The sequence below is a fragment of the Anomalospiza imberbis genome, chromosome 12 (assembly GCF_031753505.1).
Source record: "Anomalospiza imberbis isolate Cuckoo-Finch-1a 21T00152 chromosome 12, ASM3175350v1, whole genome shotgun sequence".
Taxonomy (NCBI): Eukaryota; Metazoa; Chordata; class Aves; order Passeriformes; family Viduidae; genus Anomalospiza; species Anomalospiza imberbis.
The window spans coordinates 10,202,694-10,226,523 of record NC_089692.1 but is presented as its reverse complement, the minus strand read 5'-3'; the positions used below and the strand labels follow the sequence as shown (position 1 = coordinate 10,226,523).

Sequence of the window (23,830 nt, the reverse complement as noted above, 5' to 3'; positions counted from 1 at the left end):
AGGCGCACGGCGCGCGCTCCTCGCACGCACCGCGAGACGCGCGCGCCGCACGGAACGGGAGCGCGCCCGGCGCGCGAGCCCGGGGGGGCGGGGCCGGGGCCGTGAGGGGAGCCCGGAACGGGCAGAGAGCGGCCGGGCCGGGAGGGGCTGTGCACAAACAGAATACACACAAATAAATACACACAAATATGAACACAGAAATATGAACACAGAGTGCGGGGAACGGGCTGCACACAAATACACACACAAATAAATACACACAAATATGAACACAGAAATATGAACACAGAAATATGAACACAGAGTGCGGGGAACGGGCTGCACACAAATATACACACAAATATGTACAGAGAGTGCGGTACGGGCTGCACACAAATACACACACAAATATACACAGAAATATGAACACAGTGCGGTACGGGCTGCACACAAATATACACACAAATATGTACAGAGAGTGCGGTACGGGCTGCACACAAATACACACACAAATATACACAGAAATATGAACACAGAGTGCGGTACGGGCTGCACACAAATACACACAAATAAATACACACAAATATGAACACAGTGCGGTACGGGCTGCACACAAATGCACACACAAATATACACACAAATATGAACACAGTGCGGTACGGGCTGCACACAAATACACACACAAATATGAACACGGCACAGGCCGTACGCGCACACACGCTGTGCGGGGTACAGGCTGTACGCAGGCAGTGAGGGGTAGGAAACAGAGACAGAAATAGCTCCCCCTGGTCAACTCCCAGCCGAACAGAGGAGAAGCTGCCAAAAATAAGATTGAAGTCCTAGAGCAGGTACATGTCAATTAAGTGATCAGTAAAACAGGCTGCACTTGATTAAAAGAGATTTATTGACTCTGTTGGCTTGATTTTGTATTACTGGTATTTCACGAATGCTGGAAGCTTCAGGGAAAAAAAAAAGAAATGTTAAGAAAAGATGATTTGACTGACCTGAGATGTGATTCAGGACACAAATACACACACACTGGCACCCAGCATTGAGAACTGCAGAAAGCCTGAGCTGGCACTGGAAGATGGTGATGCCAGCAGGGTCCCTCCCAACCTGCAGCCCCTAGACTACCAGAACAACTTAAACTTTAAAAAGGAGTGAATAGGTTGTATTTAATCTTTTCTTTTTTTTTTTTTTTTTTTTAACACAGAGGAGCTGTGAACTTTGCCATCAGGCCAAGTTCCTGCTCTGAGTTATGCAGAGCATTGATGGGAAGCTCTCTGCCACCCAGAAGACCATATAAATGATGTAGGGCTTTTCTGTTTAGCTAAATTTACAGTATGTACTAAAACACAAAGCAGCAATAACTTACTACAGCATTTAATTTCTACTGAGAAATATTCATCTACTCTTTAAAAATCCTTCATATAAAAAAAGGAGCAAACCCTCACAATACTGAAAGATAAAGCTGAGGTTAGTTTATTGTTCTGTGATTACACCCGTGTACTTCCCTATGGTTTCATGCATCCAGACTTCATAAACAATGGTTTAACTTGACTGCTCTTGTGTAGAAAACTTTTTAAAAAAGTTTTTATTTAATGGTGTACTGAAAGCTCAGACAAGAAACATTTTAGTGAAATCTTTTTTATCCCTGAGGACTTAGTGTCACTTATTTCTCCACTTCTCCCCTCTTTCCCTCCCCCTCCTCACCCATTAAAAAGATGCAAATAGTAACGAGATACTCTCATATGGCATGTTAATTATTTGAATGAATTCGACTATTGCTAGATGCTAGACCTACCAGTATGACAAGTAACAGCCACAAACACCCTCAGCCCGAGTCCCCAACAGCTGCTTGGCTACTCCTCAGTAACATATGTTTTTTACTGTCCTGTAGTCTCAGAAATCTTCCCCACGAACATCTCTTGCCCCCTACTTTGAGCTGCTGCACACAGGTCAAACACTGTCAAGGACAGGACCTGACACGGTAGTTCACAAATCAAATGGTTTTATCATCTGAGAGCAGAAAACAGTGTGAGGACTGTTACCAGTTTTGGTGAGCACTAAGGAAAGTGCTCTCATCCCTCTAGATGATGACACTGTATCTGTCATAAGGATCCCAAGAATTTCCCAAACCAGCCTTCCTTTAATTCAGGAGACCTTACCTGGAACACTAGTGAGAATTGTGCACTGTCAGGTCTCCTTCACACTGGAAGTACACAGCAGGCAGAGCAAAGGTGTCCTCATTTTCCGGTTTAACTTCATGAAGGATCTTGGGCACTACATTTTCCTTCCTTCCTTGCATGAAAGAACCTGAAAGGAGGCAGCATTCAATAAAAAAAATCATAAAAAGAACTTGGAAAGCTGTTATCTTTATTTCCTTTTCCTCTGAATGTAACAAAGAAATTATACTGCCTGTTTGTGTAACATTAGGGACATTTAGATAAGACAGGACAGTTATTTTGTAAACTCCTATGGCTACACAGTACAATTAGTCTGCTCTACAGACAACACCACCAGCCCAAGGTCCCAACAATGCACAGATGTTAAATTTTCAATGTCGGTCAGCTACAGCACTGTAAACCCCACACTGCACTGAAACAGCCTGCTCATGCGGAAGGTAATTATAGGTGTAATAAAGCTAAATCAGAAACTGCCTATAAAACCGTTAGTAACTTGCAAATCACAAATAAGTTAATGTAACACTATTGTGCAGATCCCTTTATATTAACCCTGAACACCAGGCACATTTCATCTTGCTACAGCTTGCATTAGATTTCATCAAACCTTCATTTTAAGGGGTGATCAGCATGGTCACACTAAGCAATCCATGAAAAATGTATTACTAGATAACACGGCACAAATGATTTTCTTGGACACAAAATAAAACAAATAGGACAGGACTTTTCCCTGGACACCTTGTTAAGTTTTATCTAATCATCATACCGCACATACTGTTTGGAAAAATTTCAAGGGAGTGCCAGAAACTACCCACTAATATAGTGCCTAGAGCACCTTGGGAATATTTCCATTGAAAAACAGATCCTTATATTTTAATTTATAGACCAAGAGGACTGGGTTCTAAAACTAATTTTAAAAAATACTATTAGAGATTTTGCATGACTTCCATGGAGAAAGAGAAGCTGAGAACAGAGCTCATGTATATGTAAACTTCTATCACCTGTGTACACATCTGCAGAAGCTCAAAAAGGATGATCAGGATATGAAGACAAAATTCAGACTGAAATAAATAAGGATACCATCGAATCATTCAAATGCAATGCCAGGTGGCACAGGACAAGCAGGAGACAACTTGGGTTCAGGAGCAATGTCTGTGCCCTGTGTGAAATACATGCAATAGTTAAGTGCTGTGTATACAATTAAAAGCTTTAATAAAGATGTGGAAAGTAATGCAAAGTTTTTTAAAAAAAAAAGACTGAAAAGGTACTTACTTCACTGCCAACATGCTTACTTAACATTAAGGCAACTTTTGGACCAGAACCTAGACCATACATTCTTTTCTAACCATAAGTACTGCAGGGTGGGAGTAACAGCTGGTCTGATTGTAAGATAAGAGAATTAGAGACAATTGATTCCCAGGAAAATTATACAAGAGTAAACCATGGTCTTGGGCAAGTAGGTGTGTTATGTCCTTGGCTTATTTGCAGGGCCTTTTTAAGGTTTTAAGAATAATTTCAATTTTAAAACTTAGCACTGAAACTTGAGTTCTGCTGCTGGAAGATCCATGTTTAATCCTTACACAGCATTACTTTCACATACTGAGGCCAACATCACGGGTAGTCAAAGAATATGTTTAATAAAAAATAATTAAACTTCCATTTGCTCTATAGAACATCATAGAAAGTAATTCAATAAATTACAAATGACTTTTTAAGACGCTTGTTCAACTACAGAAAGCAAATTCAGACTACACAGAACACAACTGGCAAATATTGCAAAAGTCCAAAAAAAACCTGGACTAAGACTTGGATCATGAAGCCTGAAACAAGGGATAGAAATACAAGGCAATAACAGCTAAGGTTTTTTTTTAGTAACTACCAACACACACTTTATCATCACCTTGGATATCCTTTTAATTTTAACTTCAGTATTAGTGTAATTCTACTGAGGTTTCCTTATAACCCTTAACTTTATACAACCGTATTTGCATATAGTTTAGCTGATAGTGGGACACTTTTTCCCCCTCTGGATCAAACTGATGAAGAAAATAACCCAAATATAATTATGTTCAAGTCTACACCAGCCTTCATTACTTGAAACTGTAATTGCCTTATTACATAGAAAGAATCACTAGAACAGTAACCAAACTTACTTGACCATAATAGGAAAATACTTTATTTCATAAATCTGATATAAATTAGGTTTTAGCCACAAGATTTGGGACTTGTTTTGTGGGGGAAGGGTGGGAAGTGATGGTATTGTTGACATACTCCATCAGCAAACGAAGTTAATAACTGCTTGTAAAACTTTGGCTATTTCATAGACGCATCCTAGTTAAATAAAAGTGCTATATTACACAAAGGGCAAAATATTTAATATGAAATACTTTTTCTTTTAATGATGAAGAATTGGCTACCCCCTTCTCTTGGCAGTTTTTGAACTTCACTATTGCTAAGACACTGCATGAAGGGCCAAAAATCAGAATACTATCTGGGAAAATACGTAACCAGCACAATCCAAATGGTACTTGTATAATTGTGTAATTACATCTAATACTGCTTCTAATCATGGGGCTAGTTAATTTGCACATAGAAACTTATATTTCATTGGTAAAGTTCTTGATAAAAAACAACACAGTTGTTTTACTGTACAAGCAAGCAACAGAACTATATCAAAATATACAGTTTTTGTTTTTTATTTTTAAATTTATCCCTTTGTAAAGCTTTTTCCATGACTTTCACTAGTACCTGTATCTATTTTCTCTTAACACTTGCCTATTCTTGGACCGCAAATGATGGAACCAAGGTCACCTGAAGTCTCAGTCAGTTCAGAAGTTCTGTAAATGTGAATCTGGGCCTCGACCGTGTCAGAGTAATAGCAGCTTAAGAAGGAGGAGGAATCATATCACACATCAAATCTAAGACAGATTTTATATAGTAAAGGGTTCTAAGGATTTGGACTTGAAACAGATGCCTTACGCCCTGTTACTGTGGTTTCTAGGAATAATTTGTCTTCCTTACTATTCAAAGTGCTTTTTTTCTTTAGTGGGTAACTCAGCATAATATATGAAGTGATATCCCAATAATGATTTTGGAAAATATTTAGTCAGATTTAAATCTGCAGAGAAGTTTAAACTCAAAAGGAGTTCAAAACTATCTGTACTTTATTTACCATTATTAACTGGGAACTCCAGGAGGTTTTATGACATAAAACACAAATAGAAATCTACACAAACAAAGCAAACAAACAATTTTTACATGAATTATGCAGTGTTGAAAGGTCTTTTCAGTGGCACTTTATGACAGTTTGCCTCTTCTGAGTCTTGGGGAAACTACTCCTCATTTTGGGACTTTTAATTCTGCAGAGGGAGCCCAAAACTTTGCAAGGTGTAAACTAAATAGACCTACATGGTGCCAAGTAGCATGAGATAAGACAGTTTTTGCTTTAATTTCCCCTTACTGCTGTCAAAGAGAACAGCTGCAATAAGGGGGAAGAAAACCCCAACAGTCTTATCTCAAGTAAATCTGATTTTAACATGCTATACAGGATGTCTTTCAAAAACAAAACAAAACCTGAAAACAAGTAATAGAAACCAATGTAAACTTCCTAAACTAACTCAGCTGAGGTAACAGGTAGCCAGTTTAATTGGCTAATTGGGAAAAATTTATCTTCTTTTAAACACACTTGTACCTGAATTGGAAACAGCAGTGCATCACAACACTAGAGCATTTTCATGTAATTAAAGCAATGGATGGTGATGTAGATTCTACAGCTTTCATGACATTCATTAGCTGCCCAAATTATTGCTGAGTTTTGATCTGTAAATTATAAGTGTCAAGGAGGCTGTAAAACTATATTCAAATTAAATCAATAATATGCATAAAGTATTCTGTGTTCACTGCAAATATATTAAATATACAGCTCTTACTTGAGCATTATTTTCATAAAATTAACCCCCCAACAAAATTATAATGCCTTTTGTTGTAATTTTACACCATTGTGTATTTGATAGTACATACAAGTTCAGAAACTTATGAACTTCAAGAAATATTACATGCAAAACGTCTCTGAAAGCAGTTTGCACTTCTAAACAAATACTGAAATGTTCGGTCAGTAAATCATTGATGCACTCAACACTGGGTTATTTACAATGAAATAATTAAAGAATAAATTCAAAATCAGTTTATTATTTAAGTGCAGAGTCTGGGGTCAGTCTTCATCGCTAGAATCCGAATCCTCAGATGAAGACGATGTACTGTCAGATCCAGATGAAGCATCTGCTTTCTCTGAACCCTCATCTGTGCTGTTTTCATTGTGAGAGCTTGGCTCTGTTCCCCCTTTGTCTTCCTGATCTCTAACCCTAGAATTTTCCTCCTTTTCTTCTGTGGGCTTGGCTGAGCCTGTGTCATTGCTTTCATTGTTCTGTACATCAAAAATATTAGACTGAGACAAAGCTGGGATATGAAGATTAAGGCCTGGAGTGAGAAGCATCCCTGGGTAAAGTATGTTGGACAAAAGTAAAGGGTTAAGAGAGAGAGGATTGGCAGCTGCAGAGGATGTTGAAGGAGAACTTGAAACAGAGTTTTCACCACCAGTATCCGTGTTTTGGTCTTCTGTCCTTTCCTTCTTTGCATCTGTCTCCTTTGAATCGTTTCCCTTTTTCTCCTCCGAAATGGATTCTGTGGATTTTGTCAGGAGTCCTCCCATGCCCAGCAGGTTTGGTAATCCGGCCATCCCCGACAGCAGCATGGGGAACATGGCAGCCACGTTCTTGGCCTCTCCCGCGGCAGCGAGGCCTGCCGGCATTCCCATCAGCCCCGCCGTCACCTGCAGCGACTGCAGGTTCTGCAGGTTCTGCTGCAAGGCCTGGAGGCTGGGCAGGTCCACTCCCGGCAGCAGCCCGTTGGCGAGCAGGGGGTTGACGGACACGCTGGCGGCCGAGGCGGCGGCCGCAGCCGCCGTGGCCTTGGCGATCTCGCTCTTGGGGCGCCTCCCCCGCCGGCTGACCTCCTCCCGCACCACCGGGCCCGTCAGGATGCGGTCGAACATTCCTTCAGGGAGGAAGCCCTGCGAGAGACACAGCGGCCCTTTAGTGCATTTTGGGAGCTTGAAGATGGCAAAGGAAAAGCAAACAGAGAACTCAAATGTTCAGAACAGTGTCAAAGGCCCGATCTCCAGACAAGCCCCTGGAATTTGTGCTACCACATCCAATGTCTAAACGGCCATCTCCACTGTGAGGGCTACACACGGATCTTCTCACACCCTCTGCTAACCCGCCAGTCACGGTTTCCTGGCACATCAAGCCAAATATAGCTAATTATAGGAGCAAGCTCAATCTACGATCTAAACCCGCAGTGCTTTGAAATATTATCACACAGCAATCATTTAGCAGTTTAATTAGTTTTCAATTTAAAGTTAAATATGTGTGATTGCACACAGACCAACAATCTCTGAGCCCTTTTTATTTTTGCTAGTGTCTCTTTAATGTCCTCATATTTCATCTCATCCATAAACTGAAGAAAAACCAATAAAGACTCAACCTGAATTTAAATTAAATTCACAGTACTTCTATTTAGGATTTGTATAGCATTGCTTCACCACTTTAAGATCTCCTACCTAACAAAAAATAATTGAAATGAATACCAATATTCCCTTCAAAATGCACTGTCTTGAGATTTCCTTTTTAAAATGGAAATCATCAAATCAAATATTACTCAACACCATAGTACAGCTGCCTTTTTTCCTCAGCAAATAACTCTAATTTATATTAGCTTAATACAACCAGAGGCATTCAGACCTCAAGTTCTGTTCTTCTTTACTGTAGATAACTACTACTTTCTTAAATTCTGCTATTATTTATTTATACCTCTATTCAGAGGTATACACTATACAACACAACTTCTTCAAGTTCAAAATATATCCTTATCTTCAAGGCAAGACTAACTGATAGTATCTTCGCCATCCCAATTTCTCAAAGGTGCACAATAAAAGTAAAATAAATATGTTAAATTAAGCATTTTTTTCTTCCCAACTGGAACTTCAGAGAAAGTATTCTCTTTCTTAAATGATTTCTTGGGTAATATCTTTCCTAAAAGCTACTGGGCTATATTCAAGACATGAAAAGTCACAGTACTACAGCATCTTTAACAAAATCTCTAATTTGGGGTTGCCAGTCACTGTTCCACCCCCTTCTTCTATTCCAGCTGTGCCAGCAAAGCATTTACTGAACTAAGCTGGCAGAAAGCTGACACTGAGTCGTGTCTGCTGTTAATATAAGACCAGAAATGAAAATCACACCTCTTGGCATGCAGTTTTTTAATGTTTGCCTTGTTTCCTTTCAGATACATTTCATGTCATGGTTATCTTATTCTGCAAATACTCACAGACTGTTTTACCACTTCTCCCCACTCAGGAGCCACTCCATACTCTGGGTTTTCTTTCAAGAACCTGCACAAATCCTTCAGAGGGGGAGCAAATGCACCCCCAACCTGAGAAGCAGAAGACAGAAGTCAGTGAATATGTGACAGCTGATAAGAAAAAAGGCAACATTTATACCTGACCGTGTTTCATTTTTACCTTTTAAATAACACAGTAGAAATAAAGCCTCATATCAAATTATCATGGAGCATGATGCAGCTTTTGGCTGACTCCTGGTGATAGATGTGTATGTGATTTGTTCTAAATGTACTAAACTCAAACTCATCTACTGAACTCAGTTCAAAACATCAATATTTGACATTCCCACCGATTTTATGTTTATTCAGACATGCAATGGACAGAAGAGCAACTGCTTGAACAGAGAACAACAGTCCAAGTATTACCAAGAAGGTTGTAAGTACAACCCTGTTAAACTTTTCCTTTATTCAGTATATAAATCTTATTTTCTCATCTCAGTCAATTTCTAAAAATACTTCTTTTAAGAGGCTATGCCATCATGAAGTAAGTTCTTGAAGTTTTTTTCACACAAAAAAGGCCAAGTTAAAGTTACTAAACAGCATATCCTAATAAAAGCATATAAGCAGGAAAGTAAGCTTTTAAATTAATTAGAGGTATTATTCAGATCCAGAAAGAAAAAAAATAAAATTTTCCAGTTTCTGCTTAACTTTCTCTATAAACTGCAACTTAAACTCATATTTTCTAGGCTACTTTTGGTCTAGTCCCTCACTCCCTGCCACTCAAAAGTATTACACGACTTAAAAACTAAATGAGAAAAAACAGGTTTGGTGATACAGAGAAAGTGGAGTCAACTTATACATGGAAAAACTGAGATTAATTAAGTATCCAAATACCAACTATAGAGTAGAAATTTGAGAGGAAAAAAGCCATCATGAAAACACAGGTTTTCACAGGAAACAGAGATCATATCTCTCACTCCCTGATCCTCAACTTTGACAAGACCCCTCAGGGCACAGCTCTTGAAGAGCAACCATGGATCCCAGTTCCAAGAGATTCACAACCATTCTGTCTCCCCTTTAGAGCTGCTGTCTCAATACACCGAAGAGATTAAAGACTCAAATTCTGCCTTGCTCTCCTGTACAGATGGACAAAGCTCCTGACCTTAATATAGCAGCATACAAAAAAACCTCATCATGCTTCCCTTGTAGCTGCTCTAACAAAAAGAGAAGCTGGCAGTGCCACAAAGGAAAGGGAAAATGCTCAATACATGGACACAACAGCTCAAAGATTCCCCCTGGATTGCTGCTCTGGTGCTACACTGACATTCAAAGACACCATCACACAGATCTGCTCAACAGACACCAGTCATGTTCTGCACACTTTTCTTAAATATTGCCTTTAGCCTTCCCCAGAGCCCGTTCAAATGCGTTGTTCTGTTCCCAAACTTTGACCACCTGTACAAAAATTCAATTCAATGCCTGCTCTCACATCTTCCACTGCTGCCTTTTCACATAAGCATTCCCTTCTCCTTTTGTTCTCCTGTTCCCCTACCATTTCATCTAGAAATGTGACTGACAGCCAATACCTACTGGTGGATCCATAAAGGGCAAATGCCAGACATTACTGATAAAAGCAAATTCATCCAGTACACATGATTGCCTCAATTCCAAAGGACAAGTTTCTATGCCAGATATACTACCAATAAAATTCTAATTGTGTCAAAAAGTGTAATGAGAAGATTACAAAAACCATCTCAAACTTCTGATGAAGTTGCCACTTTGATCACATATTTTGAACAGGTATTTTAGTGGTCCTGCCTCTGTCTGAGTCAATGGCACAAACACTGCAATCATACAGAGTGTTCAGTTCTATAAACCATGGGCTAAGTTTCTATCTGTATCTTACACATTTTCATAGCTGCAAAAAAATTACTAGATTGTAATGGACTTTTTTGTTCTGTGCCAAAACTTTAAAACAAAAACTGTTCATCTGTATACTGGGAAAATTTTAGCAAGTGTAGTATACCAAGTTCTTCATCTGGAGTAATTTTCCATTTGGGGAGTATGACAATGGGAACAGTATCATGAATACCTTTCTTGCATTTCTTCTATTTATGAGCTGAACACGTTCTTCACCAGTTAAACTGTTAACATCCAGTTTATTTGGGTTTCGACAACGGTGTCTTTTTTGTTTGGGCCTCCCATCATGCAGCTGCATCCTCTGTTATAAAGGAATTAAAAAGCCAATTATCCTTCTGGTATAACTGGTTTAAAACTAGTACGATTTCTGTGCATTCTCTTGAATCAGGCACTTATTTGAAGCCAACTTCAAATACAGAAGTATTTTAATAATAGTACCTATTTACTGATCACAATCATTTAATAAGCAGCCCAGTAAACAGCACTACATCATCTCTCTGATGCCTCTGCCCATTGCTTTACTAATTTTTCAGTTTTTAACAGTGCTTTAATAGTCTGGAAGATTGCTGCTGCTTTGTATTATCCTACTGGAGAAGGAAGATTGTTATTCCAGATATCACACATATGATTTTCTTACATTCTGCTAAACATTAAAAAAGACTCAAATTCAGAAGTAACAGTATGAGAAGATCATACCCAAACAAACACCACTACCATAGCACCCTACTGTAGGTATGAGATGCATCCCACAGTAAATTCTTTAATCCTCTTGCACATCACTAAATATGCTGTTATACATTTTCAGCTCCCATCATCAGTATCATGGTTAATATTAGTCTTCTTATCCTAGATAATTTTTTAACTAGCAAGTGAAATAATACAAAGATCAAATGTCTTGATTTGGTATGGCTTTTCTTGGCAATTACATTCGTGAGACAAAAGGAAGGCTTGCAGACCTCACACTGTAAAAAGAAATGGACATTTTTCTTTTCCTATGTGGAACAGAAGAACAAGGAAAAAATTCCCTGTAACACAGAATACAAACCCAAATACATCATATGTGAAATATTTTACTATTTAGCCAGGGAGAGGTGAAAGAAATACTCACAGGAATACAAGCTCCTGAATCTTCAACATATCCAGGATGTTCTTTAAGCCACCTTTCTAAATCTTTTCTTTTAGGTGCATCATCACCTGCAAGCCTTGTTCCATCTTTTAGATTAATAACAGGAACTGGGCTCTCTGCATCGAGCATGCCTTGGGACTGTGTGTAAGTGAGTGCTGGGTTTATTCCTGCAGCAACCTGGCAGGAGTTAATACCTGGATTAACCTGAAGAAATAAAAAACATCTGCTTTACTGCACTGAAAACGAGCCATCACGATTATTTCATGTATAAGTCAATGAAAGCCACAGTTTTGCAGATCTCACTCAAGGACTTGGGCACTGCTCCTGCCACAGAAATCCCTTCAAGTCACTGCCCAATTAGGTCCCATAACAGATGTTACAGGCAGGTATGCCCAAGTGTTGCTATGTCAAGCCACAAATTTTTAATAATACATTGTTAAAGTTCATCAGAATTAAAAGTTACAATTTAGAAACAGTTATTGATATTGTATATATCAAACATTTAATGACACTCCACCAGTTTTCATCTGTGTAATCATAAGCTATCAGCAAAAAATAACCCAAACCTCAAAGTTTTGACTACAAGCTTTTGTGGAGCAGGGACAGCTGGTTATGCTAAGTTAAGACACTAATAATAATAATTTTGATCTTATTTTTTGGATACAAAATCAAGTTTACTTACATGGTTAGCCTGTTTATTTCTATTCATAAAGAGGACATCAACCCCCTCCACATTCTTCCTTCTTCCTCGTCTCTTTTTGACTACAGGCTGACTGTCAACTATGACTCCATTGGCACTGGCTGTTAAGTGACTGGAAGTAACTAAAAAATGAGGCAATAAAACTTGTGTCAGAAGCTTGTTTTATAAAGAGAATACAAAAAGGAAATAAAATTATTTGAATTAGTGTGAGTGTATGTAATTTCTACATGTAACAGCTAAGATAAATTGCCCTTTGTTTTATGACTGCTTAAAGCATCATATCAGGCTCTGAAAGCCACTTTACTATGAAAATTTCATTACTGCCCCTCCACCCCCTCCAAATTTATCTGTACAGGGATGATAGCCATTGAAAACTGTTGATATCATATACACAGAGAGGCAGACATCCCTAAATAAATGTTTAGAAATACCTTAATGGTTTGCTGCAAAATTTAAGCAGAAGGTGGTCTAAGTTAAGCATCCATTTCTAATAATTTCTAATATTTTAATCCAAATGTTAACTCCTTACTTCAGGCTCATTTTTATTTGTCAGAGTATACCTACTGTTATCTTGTTATGAAAGAAGCTGTAAGTTTTTGGCTATAAATCAAAAATTGATTCCAGATTATTGTCCTCCACTGCCTCTTTATATGAGACACAAGGAAGATTATGAAGAGTCCAAATTGGCAGAGGCATAAATCTGGAACTCTTCATCTTTATTTACAAGCTAGCCACATTAAGTTCTGAGTTAAACTGATTACTGTCAGTGTACAGTGATGCACTTTATAATTATTAAAGTCTTCTTTGGAGGGGGTTTACAGTGTATAATGGCATAATTCTACTAAATTAACATTACAGTAATTGACACTGTGATAAAATATCAGGTGATCCAAACTGGAGAATGTCTCTACCCTGGAGAAAATTCCTCCAGAACAACACCGCAAACAACTCTCTCCATTGCCAACTCATGGACATCAAGAGAAGAACCCAGAAGATTTAATACTAGACTACCCTTCTCCTTTCTGACATTTTTTGTACCTGATTTGGGAAGTGATTTTGGGAAGTTGACAAGGCTGGTTTCTGAAGCATTCTGGAGTTCACGTAGCCGAGCCAGATATTGCTGCTGACCCAATGCACCCTCCTCGCTTTCAAACGGCCTTTTCTGAGACAGTCCCTGCTTCTGAAAAGTCAATTTCAAACCACCTTCCTGTTAAATAAATGCCAGGATTAGAAGAGCTTCTGCTGAAGCAGAAAGAACTACTTCACGATCAGGATTTTCACATACAGTTACTCCAGCAGAATTGAGAAAGAATGAAAACAGTGTTAGACCTTGTACAATCTAGTTCTTCCATGTAAAACCAGAATATGAACAGAAATTTCATCTGAACTGAAAAATCCAGATACTGGTAAGGTGTTTACGTCCTGAATCCAGTCCTAGACTCAACTACAAGAGGAAATAGTCACATATTTTTATGTGCTACAAACAGGTCTCAAACTACAGATAAATAAAACGTTTGAAGCTTCTAGCCTGCATTTAAACCAGGGAATTTTCCTGCAATCCTCTAAAAGACCGTGAAATAATAAAGTGCTTGTGCAAATGTTAAAAAAAAATGCTGAACAGCAGAAATACCTTTTTATACTAACCAGGTTTGTAAGAAACAGCATAAAACAAGCTGTCTGAGGAAGCATCAGCATGGCAAAAATTCAATTCAGAAAAAAAAATTCCTTCCAGTGGCTTAAGCAAATTAAAAAAAAAAAAAGAAAAAAAGAACACAGAAAACCCCCCCTCCCCCAAAAAACCAAACCCAAACCCCAAACACTCAGTGCCCAGAAGCAGCAGACCCAAATACCCACAAACAAGTGTGTGAAGAAGTGAGAGTGAGAGCAGGCAGCCACTTGCAGGTAAAGCATGCCGCACACCGCAATCGCAACCAGGTCCTAGGGCAATAAAAATAAACATACGTCATTGATTTTCACTGTAAACTCCTTTTCTCGTACATGCTTCTTCACCTTTGACAGCTGGGCTGATTGGTCATATTCTTCCTTTACAGCTGCCAGAGGGGGTGTGGGTGCACCGGGCTCGCTGTACTCTGCAGCTGCCCCTGAGCTGTCCAGGAGCTTGGTGGTGTAGAACGATGCCACTGTGGTGCTGTCGTAGCTCCTTCGGGCTGAAGGCCACTTGCCCTTCAGCACTGTCTGACAAATGCTGTCCAGTCGGTTAATCATCACTCGATCCTAAAAATAAGAGAAAATCATTTTGTAAGGCCAATGCTTACCAACACTGTTACATTTATGTATTAGCTCTTAATTGTACAGAGAAAAGAAATGACAACATTTTTATCACTGGACTCGGACTTGAAGATTTTGAAGTTCCTGGATTTGTACTGATTTGCTGTAATCCGTGAAAGCACTTCTGTACTTTATTTCACTATGTGCCTCTAAACAAATATGCAATTTCTCTCATCTGCACAGGGTCTGGCAAATGACTGAAATACACGATCTCCCTGATTTTTAAAGGAAAGATATGGTAACTACAAAAGCAGTAGTTGTATGTGTGGCTTTGACTCACTGTTAGCAGGATCTGAACCTGTGAGCAGCACCACAACTAAATCTACAGACTATTATTCATGTTTCCTTTTAGCTTCCAAAACCATGTAATTACTCATTCCCATCCTTTGTGCACCACACACAGATAATCACACACCTCCATAACACACAATTCTCAAGTCCCAATAAACTCAGTTAAGTACATGAGGACGACAGAAACGACTGGATTTTCTGATCATTTCACATTTATTTGTCAAATAAAACTTGTGACTGCTAAAATTGCAAGTTCTGTAAGCAAACATTTATTTCTGAGTTCAAGACTCTTCGTTATATTTGATGTAAGTCAACTTTTTACACTTTGAATGTAATTTTTCACAATGTGCCAAGGATCCGTGACATTACAGTTACACTCTCCTTCAAAAACTATGAAAAGCAGTGCCTAGATTTAAATGCATGTTTCAGGAGACAAAATAACAACATCTAAAAGGTCCTGAAGCTCAAATCCTACAGCTACTTCCCCTGCTTCTTGGTTCTAACATACTTAACAGAACATTCATGTTAGAGCCCACTTTCAACTACTACTTTGGTTTTCAAGGTTGCATTATGAACTTGCCTTTGGCCAGTAGGATGCAGCCAGCATGTATCCACCTTGTAGGAGATAACCAGAATTTGGTGTCCCATTATTCATCTGGAAACTGTCTTGTGTCTCATCTTGTGTGGTGCTCAGAGAGGCCACACTCTCTTCATCATAGGCTTTTATATGTGGAGTTCCTTCTGCTAAATAAAACCATCAAAATCATTATGCTGTAAGGGAATTAAACACTCACTGTAAGAGGTTCAGGTGAACAAAACACACACAACAATGCTCAGAGGAAGTCCAAACACAAAGTTAAACTGAAGAATTTATCTCTTAGGTTTTTCAGGCTGATCCTTTTCTAGGGATGTAAATTCCACACATATTCCTGTTAGAATTTTGAAGCTTAAGATGTTGAACATTTAGCTATTTGGACACAGACATGCTTCAGAGTAATCTAACAGACAGTCTTCACTTTACATATTTATTTGGTAAGACAACATTCACTAAAGCATAGAATTAAATAGAAATTAAAGGTGTCTATCACCAGCACATGGCAAATCTATTGAGATAATACTTGAAAGAACAGCCCATTTTTTTATTGCATGGAATACTGGATGCTCCATGCTTTGAACATGTGTGCCTGGGTAATTAAATTGTTCCATTTTAACCACTATTTTTCCCTATTATCTTTCCAGTGTGTCCTCTGACTTTCTTATATTTCATCATTAGTATTTCATTTTTGCCTCCATTCAGACAACAATAGAAGTTGCACTACGACATGGGGAAACAGTTTGAAACAACAAAAAAAAATGCTGCATGAAAATCTAACTACTACATCAGCACAAGGAGTAAGAGGGGCAGCTCTTCAGAAATTAGATTTGTCCTTAACAACAGCTCTGTACTGAGTCATCTGATAGAATCCAGCAATCCCTTCAGAGAGGTTTCAAATGTGGAAAGTATTCCAAAGGGTCACTGCCATTGAACAACCAATGAAGTAAAACCTGGGCTTAAAATTAAAAAAAAGATGAAGTTAAGTGAACTTTCCAGCATTTACCAATCTCTTCAAATCAACAGCAAAACTACCAAAAAAACCCACCAAAACAAAAAGGCCAACTGATTTGTGAGATTCTGCAGTCTGTGGAAGGCAGGATTATTTGCCTAAACAGACTGAGCTGGTACAAAACAAGCCTAATATTTGGACTTGTAGCACATTTATGGCAACCACAATCTCTATCTGCATATTTATGTTATATAAGCATTCCTTTGCTGTCATTGTTTTACTGTTTGCATACCAGCTGTTTCCTCTAAAATGTCCTTTCCCTGCTGCAGGCAGCAGCGTATTAGTAATTTTCTGTAAGTGGAATTTTACTTGCCCACTAATCATTTCCCCAGTAAATTAACCCCATGGTTTCCATTTGTCATCTCCATGGACAAGGAGATCCATCTGATTAAGACAATGCCTTTTCCCCTTAGGTACTGGAAAAAACCAGGTTCTTAATCTCACTGCCTGTCTTCATTTTCTTCCCTTCTCTATTACCAATTGTATCACACAGAGAAATCTCTCCATATTCTGAGTTTCAGTGGGGGAAGTAGAGGCCAATTCACAGCAGCAAAGTAAGGAGTGTATTAAATAATGAATGGTTGGTTTATTAAAAACTCTAACTCACTTTATCAGAGGTTTTTGCTTCTAGTTTGTAGCTTTCACTGTGTCTGTGTTAGATGGTCTTATACGCTGCAGCCACCTCAGTCTTAGCTAAGCAGTTTTTTAAAGTGAATTTTTTGAAAAGTTTTTAAGTGTTTGAAAATTTTCAGTACAAAAACATTGTTTGGGCACTGCAAAGTTCACAACAGAAAGCAGCTGACATGACTCCAGTTTGGACAGAAGGAAGCTCGCAGGTTTTATGAAAGAACATATGAGGAAGCTACATAGACAGGTGAGCAAGAGTGGAAAAAACAAACAGGGAAACCTAAAGGATCTGTTTAGAAAGAAAAAGAACCCATAGCAGGGAATACACACACACAGAGTATATTTCCAGAAAATGCTGTCCATTCCACTCTCCCACACATGAACCACATGCACAGCAACCTTGCTTAGGGATCACAACACTTCCTAAGTACCTCACCAAGGCACTGATATGAAACAAATAAAAAGCAGTACTCCTGAAATTCTTCCAACTCACTTGGAAGAATCAAGCAAACATGTTTATTTACATTAGCTTTATGTTTAAATAAAGTTTACTTCTTTGGGATTTAATAGCCTTTTTAAGACATTTTTCCATTAAGAATAAACTAGATCAGTAAAGAGTTATACTGCAGAAGTAAGACTACACACATACCACGTTTTTGTGCCTCCTCTTCATCACTATCACTCTCTTCAGACGATGATGATGATGATGACGATGATGATGAAGACGACGAGGACGATGATGAAGATGCTGAAGAACAAGATGAAGATGATGAAGAGCTAGAGCCAGATCGAGAGTGGGAACAAGATGAGGAAGACGAAGAGGATGAAGATGATGACCTGGAAGAACAGGATGATCTATCTGAGTCAGAGTCTGAGTCAGAGCTAGAGTCAGACCCCCTTTTGCTGACTCTCTGTTTTTTGGAAGCTGGGTTTGGAGTAAGAGGCTCTGTCCTTGCTGCCACCATGCGCCTGTCGGTCTCAGCCTTCACGCTAGGTCTATGGTCTGTAATTTGTATTGGGGTGCCATTTTTGGGACTCAAAGGTTCAGATTTCAGTATTGTCTGTGTCTCCTCTGTAGACATAGATTCCTCTTCAGAAGACTGAGGGTCCTCTTTCAGATTTTCATTTTTAGCTTTTGTGTCCTCAAAAGCATTCACTTTAGCATCTGACAGTCTTGACTGAGGTGTAAGAGGAGAAGCAGATAATGCCATCTGGTACTGGTGCAAGAGTGGAGTAGAAGTCCTCGAGAGAGCCACTTTGTTTTGATTATAGTTCCTCTGGGCAGACATAAATGAGAGTTCAGGATCACGAAGAATATGATAATCTGTCCTGCTAACTCCATGTTTAGCAGCTCCAATAAGCAGATCCCTGTCATGAGTGCCACATTCCCACCAGACAGGTAGGTCTGGGTTTGGCTGGCACAGCTTTAGCCGCTCAAACAGCTGGGGGTGCCTGAGAGCCTGCTCCCGCACTTTCCGCAGGAGCTCGATGCGGTACAAAGTCCGGGAAGCGCGTTCCTCTGTGATGGGCTGGATAAAAAGGTTTGGGTCCACGAGTTCTGTATTAAAACAAACCAAATGAGAATCTGCCAAAACCAACGTACCGGTACTCTAAGTAGATGACTAATGAGTTAAGGTATGTCTCCCCATTATAAGCTTTCAATTTTACTCTCAACAGGTTTCCTTAATTCTTCCTCCCCCATTTTTATCTTCCAACACATGAAAGAAAAACCTTTTCAAGGTAGGCACTGACAACACAAATTTAAAAAGTGAAAACATACACACCCACCTTCTTTTGAGGGGAGGCGACAGACCCTCCTGCACATTGACATAAATGCATACAGGTACTTCTCCAAGCTCTCATCAGTTTTCTTGTGCAGACGAGCCATCGCTCGGAACTTGGTCCAGTCAAACCGTCCCCTTTCAGGGTCAAACACCACTCCAAATGTGGACACGACTCTGTAAAAGTCAGCTTCTTCTCTTCTTGTCCATCTTGACAAGCAAGAAAAAGATGTGAAATTTTTCTTCACCGTTTCACACATTATGTCTTTACCATTTTTTACATAAGGGCGGATTGAAAAAGTACATTTGCATGCTGCACATACCTTTGCTGTCTTTCAATCTTAGCAGCCATCTTTGGATTTAGTGCAGCTTCTTCATAAGGCAGCTGCATCATACTGGTTTGTACTGGGAATGCTGGCTGGATCTGCTGGGCCTGCCTGTTTTTACTCGTTCGTTGATAAGCGGTGATCAGGCGGCGCAGACGCGTTGTTAAGGCAGACTGAGTGGGCCAATAGATTTTGTCCCCTTCCATCATTTGTCCATCTATACAAAAACCAAGTCATGGGAAAAAGAAAGAAGTTGCTTACTGCTAGTGTTTGTGGTTCTACACTAGGTAATTATGTTTTAGCTAAGAATCAGAAGAATTAAACAAATCCAAACACAACAAAAACTAGCTCAGATCTGCAGTTTTATGCATTTACCTCCATCTGCTATTACGAGATCACCTGGGGATGAAACATCATCCTGTAAAAATACAAAAAGTGAAGCACAATTTAAAATATAGCCCTCTCCAGAGATTTAAGTTAAACATACATCCTACAACAATTTCTGAATGTGACAAAGAACAAAAGTAACAAACAGTTTGGATAAATGGCTAACAGGGCATACAAGAGAACTATGCAACAATTCCCTACCGTTCCCACCCACCCAGACAACTTCAGAAACTCAGAGTGAGCTTGATCAGTTTAGAGAAATACAGGAAAAAAGTAATAATTTGCTCAACACAAAGGTGGAAGTATTACAATACAAGTGAATGTGTGTCAAAGTGTCTAAGTGAATGAGTGTTAAAAGGAGCTATTAATTGGTGCCTACTATACCTCTATGTCATCTTTAAACAGTGCTGGCGCTGGTTTATATTCTGGATCTTCCACATCCCTGTTAAAATTTCAACACAAAAGAAGCCATTTTAGTAATATTTTACACTACTAACTGAAAAGTTGTTACACTCTTTTAAATTAAGCAAAGCTAATTTAAATTTAGTAAGATACTGTATTTAATTTTCTGTTTGAAATGAAGAAAGTATTTCATGGCAGCTTTGGCTTCAATCCTGCTCTCCCCAAGTCACTGTATCATCCAAAGGTATGCTTTGTGACCACAACTAAAAACCTCAATGATGAGGCAATGAATAAAAGCAGTTCTCTTTCAGCAGTTACCAGTAATTCTCACACTGATCTACTGGGGTCACTGGTCAGCTACACAAGACTAAGACATCAAAAGCTGACCTGAAATCAAGTTGAACAGGTCTGTAGCACTACACCTCTGAATGTTTTTGTGCTTCAGTGTCTTAAGGAGCACTTTTAGCATATCAACACAAGGTAGAATCCTTGTTAATAACAAGTTCCTGCTTTTTTCCCCTAACTGTGAAATCCCAAACTTCAGTAGTTGTTATACCAATCCTCTTTTCCACCCTATGGGAGTAAAACCTAAGTAGCATCCCTTATAACAATGACACCAAACTCATGTAAAACCAGTTAGGAAGAAAATAAGGTACAGCATATAAATTCAAATTTGTTTGCTTTAAGGCCCCCAAACATTCCCTTCCATACCCATCCATATAATCATTTGCTCTCTGTTCAGCAGCAACTGCTTTCTCATCTGGTTTTCCAACCCTTTCCAAGAAACAAAGAGCTGGGTCTGCTCTGATGGTGTTGTATTTTTCATAACCTATAATGGAAAAAAAGTGGCAAAAATTCAACTTCCAGAGTAAACGAAACAAACCTGAGTGTAGGGTGTTTTTATTTTAGGGTGTGAGGAAGTACATACACAGTTACTCTCATTACTCACCATGTTTAAAAACTCCAATTAGAAGAGATTTATCTGCATCGGCATCCCACCACTCAGCAGGAACTTCAGAGTGGTCTGGCTCAGGAACCCAAACATCAATTTCACTAAAGAGAATCACCAATAGCATACCAACATCAATAGAATTTAGAGGAAGAAATAATTTTTTTTCTTTTCTTAGTACATTTCTACTTCACGTGGGACTTTAAACTTCTCTCTTCAAGCACACAAATACATTAAAACCAGCAATATAAAGCACCCAGACACCTTGGTATTTTGTATTTGAGACCAGTAATGGGGAAAGAATACAAAAGCAAAGCCAGTATACAACATTCTTCCTCTCTAAGTCTGTAAGTGAACTTCACCAACTCCCAGCAGCCTGTGCTCGCACAACATTGCAAACCAAGGATTATCTGTGTTACTGTTTAATAGCATGAGAAGGACTGTTTCTCACTAGTACTTCTGAATCAAATTACAACTTTCTATCTGCCACATGCTCCTGGAGCAGTGAGTTCAAGAATTCCCAAACCGCAATACTTGTCTTTACCAAAAAAGTAAAAAAAACTGAAGGCATTAATGGAAAACACAGCACATAATCAAAAGCAGGGGAAAACCTGCCAATTATCATGTCAAGTACATAATTCTATCTTTCACTCACTTTTTCAGTCTATTTGACTCATATTATTTTACTTTATATAGCTAGACTCATGAAGAGGAATCAGGACTTCCTCATGTCAAGTTGATGAAGTGTTTAGTAAACAAAGAAAAAACAAAAACATGTTCCTCACAACCCAAGGATAAACACATTTAGTTTTAACATTTCTTATTTAGGTCTAGGCAGATTCTTGAATTTGCATCTGACATTTGAAATAAACAAGTAAAAATACTCTCTGTATAGTTCACCTGGCATCAGTTCCATCAAAGACCTTCTGGAATTCATTACCAATGACTTCTTGCTTTAAGTAATATAGCATTCTTACTCGAAGTAAGACTCTAAATAAAGAAAAAAGAGAAATACAAATATTAGAACTCCAACAGCTTTCAATAATTGTGGATGGTTTTGTTTTGTCTTTTGTTACATCACAGACATTTCAAGTCATTTTTCTAAAACATGCTTCCTTCAGTTTTAAGGTGGGGGTAACATCCATATCAGGTGACCTAAGACTTTTTCTTGTCTTCTCATTTACAAGTTGTTTCATTGCAAAATTTCTTTCAAATCCTGAAGACCAGGGTCAGCAGAACACTCTTCCCTTGCTTCATAAAATACTGATAAGAACAAAGTGCTATTTCCCTTTTCCTGCTTAGAACATGTCCTTAGAGAGGATTGAGTGGACTGACAATGAACATCCTCCCCTTAACCTTTCCATTCCTTCTCCCTCACAATTTGGTGCATGACCCCAATGACTTCTCCATGCTTTACCTCAATTCTTGACTACAGCTGTATGAATTGTCCAAGCAGAATATGACAAGTTTTGCTACAGAAAAATCATTGATCTAAACCAAGCTCATTCACTGCCAAGAATGACTAAGCTTTCAAAAACTGGTAGCTCAGAGTCTCTGAAGCCTAGAAAACGTGCCAAGGAAACAGAATGTAAGATTGAGCAACTTCAGTGCTTTCAGTCTCTTTGAGAAGTACTCCCACTCTTGAGTCCCTTGGCTGCTGCAAGGCATCCCAAACATGTCAGCAAGAGATCCCTCCATAGACAAAAAGAGTTTCTCCAAAAATTGTAACAGAATTATTTTACATGTGAAATCATCTGTTCACCTCCAAATACACCACAACCTATTTATTCTAATCAAATTAACACCATTAAAACTTCTTTCTTCCTACTGCCACAACTGTTTTAAAGTCTAAGACAATGAGAAACTAGAAGAAAAAACAAACATCAAAAGACATTCATACTTCAGCTACTGCTTACTTGTTGCAATGGTGTTTTATGTGCTTTTTGTATCCTTCATCTTGCAACAGATGCTCTGGATTGTATTTTCGAAGCCATTCTGCTTTGTGTATATCAAAAGTGCTAGCCTGGGTCTTCACCTTTTTTCCTTTTCTTCCTCTAGGCACAGGGGCTGATAAGCCTATATAATGTAAAATATTACAGGTATAGATATAGATGCCCACAATATTTTTAGTTCCCATATCATATACAGGTATTGAATCTGCAGTGCAGGAACACCACTAAGATCATTCTCTGTATGTGAGTGTTTTTGTGTCTCAGTGCATCTCTGGAGTACACCAGTAAGGACCAACAGGAGAAGGGGAGGAGTGTGCTGTCTGTCACCTACCATGAAATAGAATAGGTTCTTCTGAAGTGAAATGAAAGCTCACACCAAACACCATTTGAGTAAGCCATCAAATCCAAGGCAAAGCAGCAGTGACACTTCTTTGCCCATCAGCTGAATTGTGTGTTTGAAATAAATCCCATTTATTTCAGGTAGGATGTGCTCAGAGAGGCCTTTTTCTGTTTTTATCCCAGTACCACAGGCACACACATACAATAAGCTGTTTACGTGCAGAAACACATTAAGTCCTTACCGAGGTGGTTCTGTAACTCTCGTGTTTGCCCATCCTCTGTTGGGGTGATGAGATCCCATATAAAACTCTTTATTTTCTCATCCCCTCTGTAGTGAACGAGACAATAGGCTAACAAAGCTCGGCAAATTATCTCCACATCCTGCTCATTCAGCTGCCTCTTGAAGCGACCATGGGACAGAATTTCTCTCCATCGACCCCACCTAGTCCAAAGTGAAACACAAATAAGCACCTGGAAGTGAAACACTGGGGCAGCTACAGACTTATCTTACAAAAGAGAATTTTTCTCTAAAATACTTAGCTTTTAACTGTTTTCTTTCAGCTTAAGTTACTGAGTAGA

At 38.8% G+C, this 23,830-nt stretch overlaps 1 protein-coding gene across 3 annotated transcripts in view; it reads right to left on the bottom strand.

Annotated features, from left to right (window-relative positions):
* Positions 1-3,780: 3,780 nt before the first annotated feature.
* The window catches only part of CHD9 (chromodomain helicase DNA binding protein 9), a 71,841-nt gene continuing 51,791 nt past the window's right edge, over positions 3,781-23,830 (bottom strand). For 2 of the 3 annotated variants that reach the window (XM_068202710.1, XM_068202712.1), the window contains exons 21-38: positions 23,494-23,693; positions 22,877-23,036; positions 21,861-21,950; positions 20,961-21,064; positions 20,723-20,840; positions 19,994-20,051; positions 19,598-19,640; positions 19,220-19,439; positions 18,904-19,106; positions 17,765-18,673; positions 15,465-15,628; positions 14,267-14,539; positions 13,343-13,511; positions 12,287-12,426; positions 11,587-11,808; positions 10,651-10,779; positions 8,547-8,651; positions 3,781-7,230 (exon numbers count right to left, since the gene is read on the bottom strand). In XM_068202710.1, coding sequence (XP_068058811.1) covers positions 6,373-7,230; positions 8,547-8,651; positions 10,651-10,779; positions 11,587-11,808; positions 12,287-12,426; positions 13,343-13,511; positions 14,267-14,539; positions 15,465-15,628; positions 17,765-18,673; positions 18,904-19,106; positions 19,220-19,439; positions 19,598-19,640; positions 19,994-20,051; positions 20,723-20,840; positions 20,961-21,064; positions 21,861-21,950; positions 22,877-23,036; positions 23,494-23,693 — 4,165 coding nt within the window. In that variant the 3' untranslated portion in view covers positions 3,781-6,372. The remainder of the gene's footprint in view (positions 7,231-8,546; positions 8,652-10,650; positions 10,780-11,586; positions 11,809-12,286; positions 12,427-13,342; positions 13,512-14,266; positions 14,540-15,464; positions 15,629-17,764; positions 18,674-18,903; positions 19,107-19,219; positions 19,440-19,597; positions 19,641-19,993; positions 20,052-20,722; positions 20,841-20,960; positions 21,065-21,860; positions 21,951-22,876; positions 23,037-23,493; positions 23,694-23,830) is intronic. The other variant, XM_068202711.1, reaches the window with a different exon arrangement.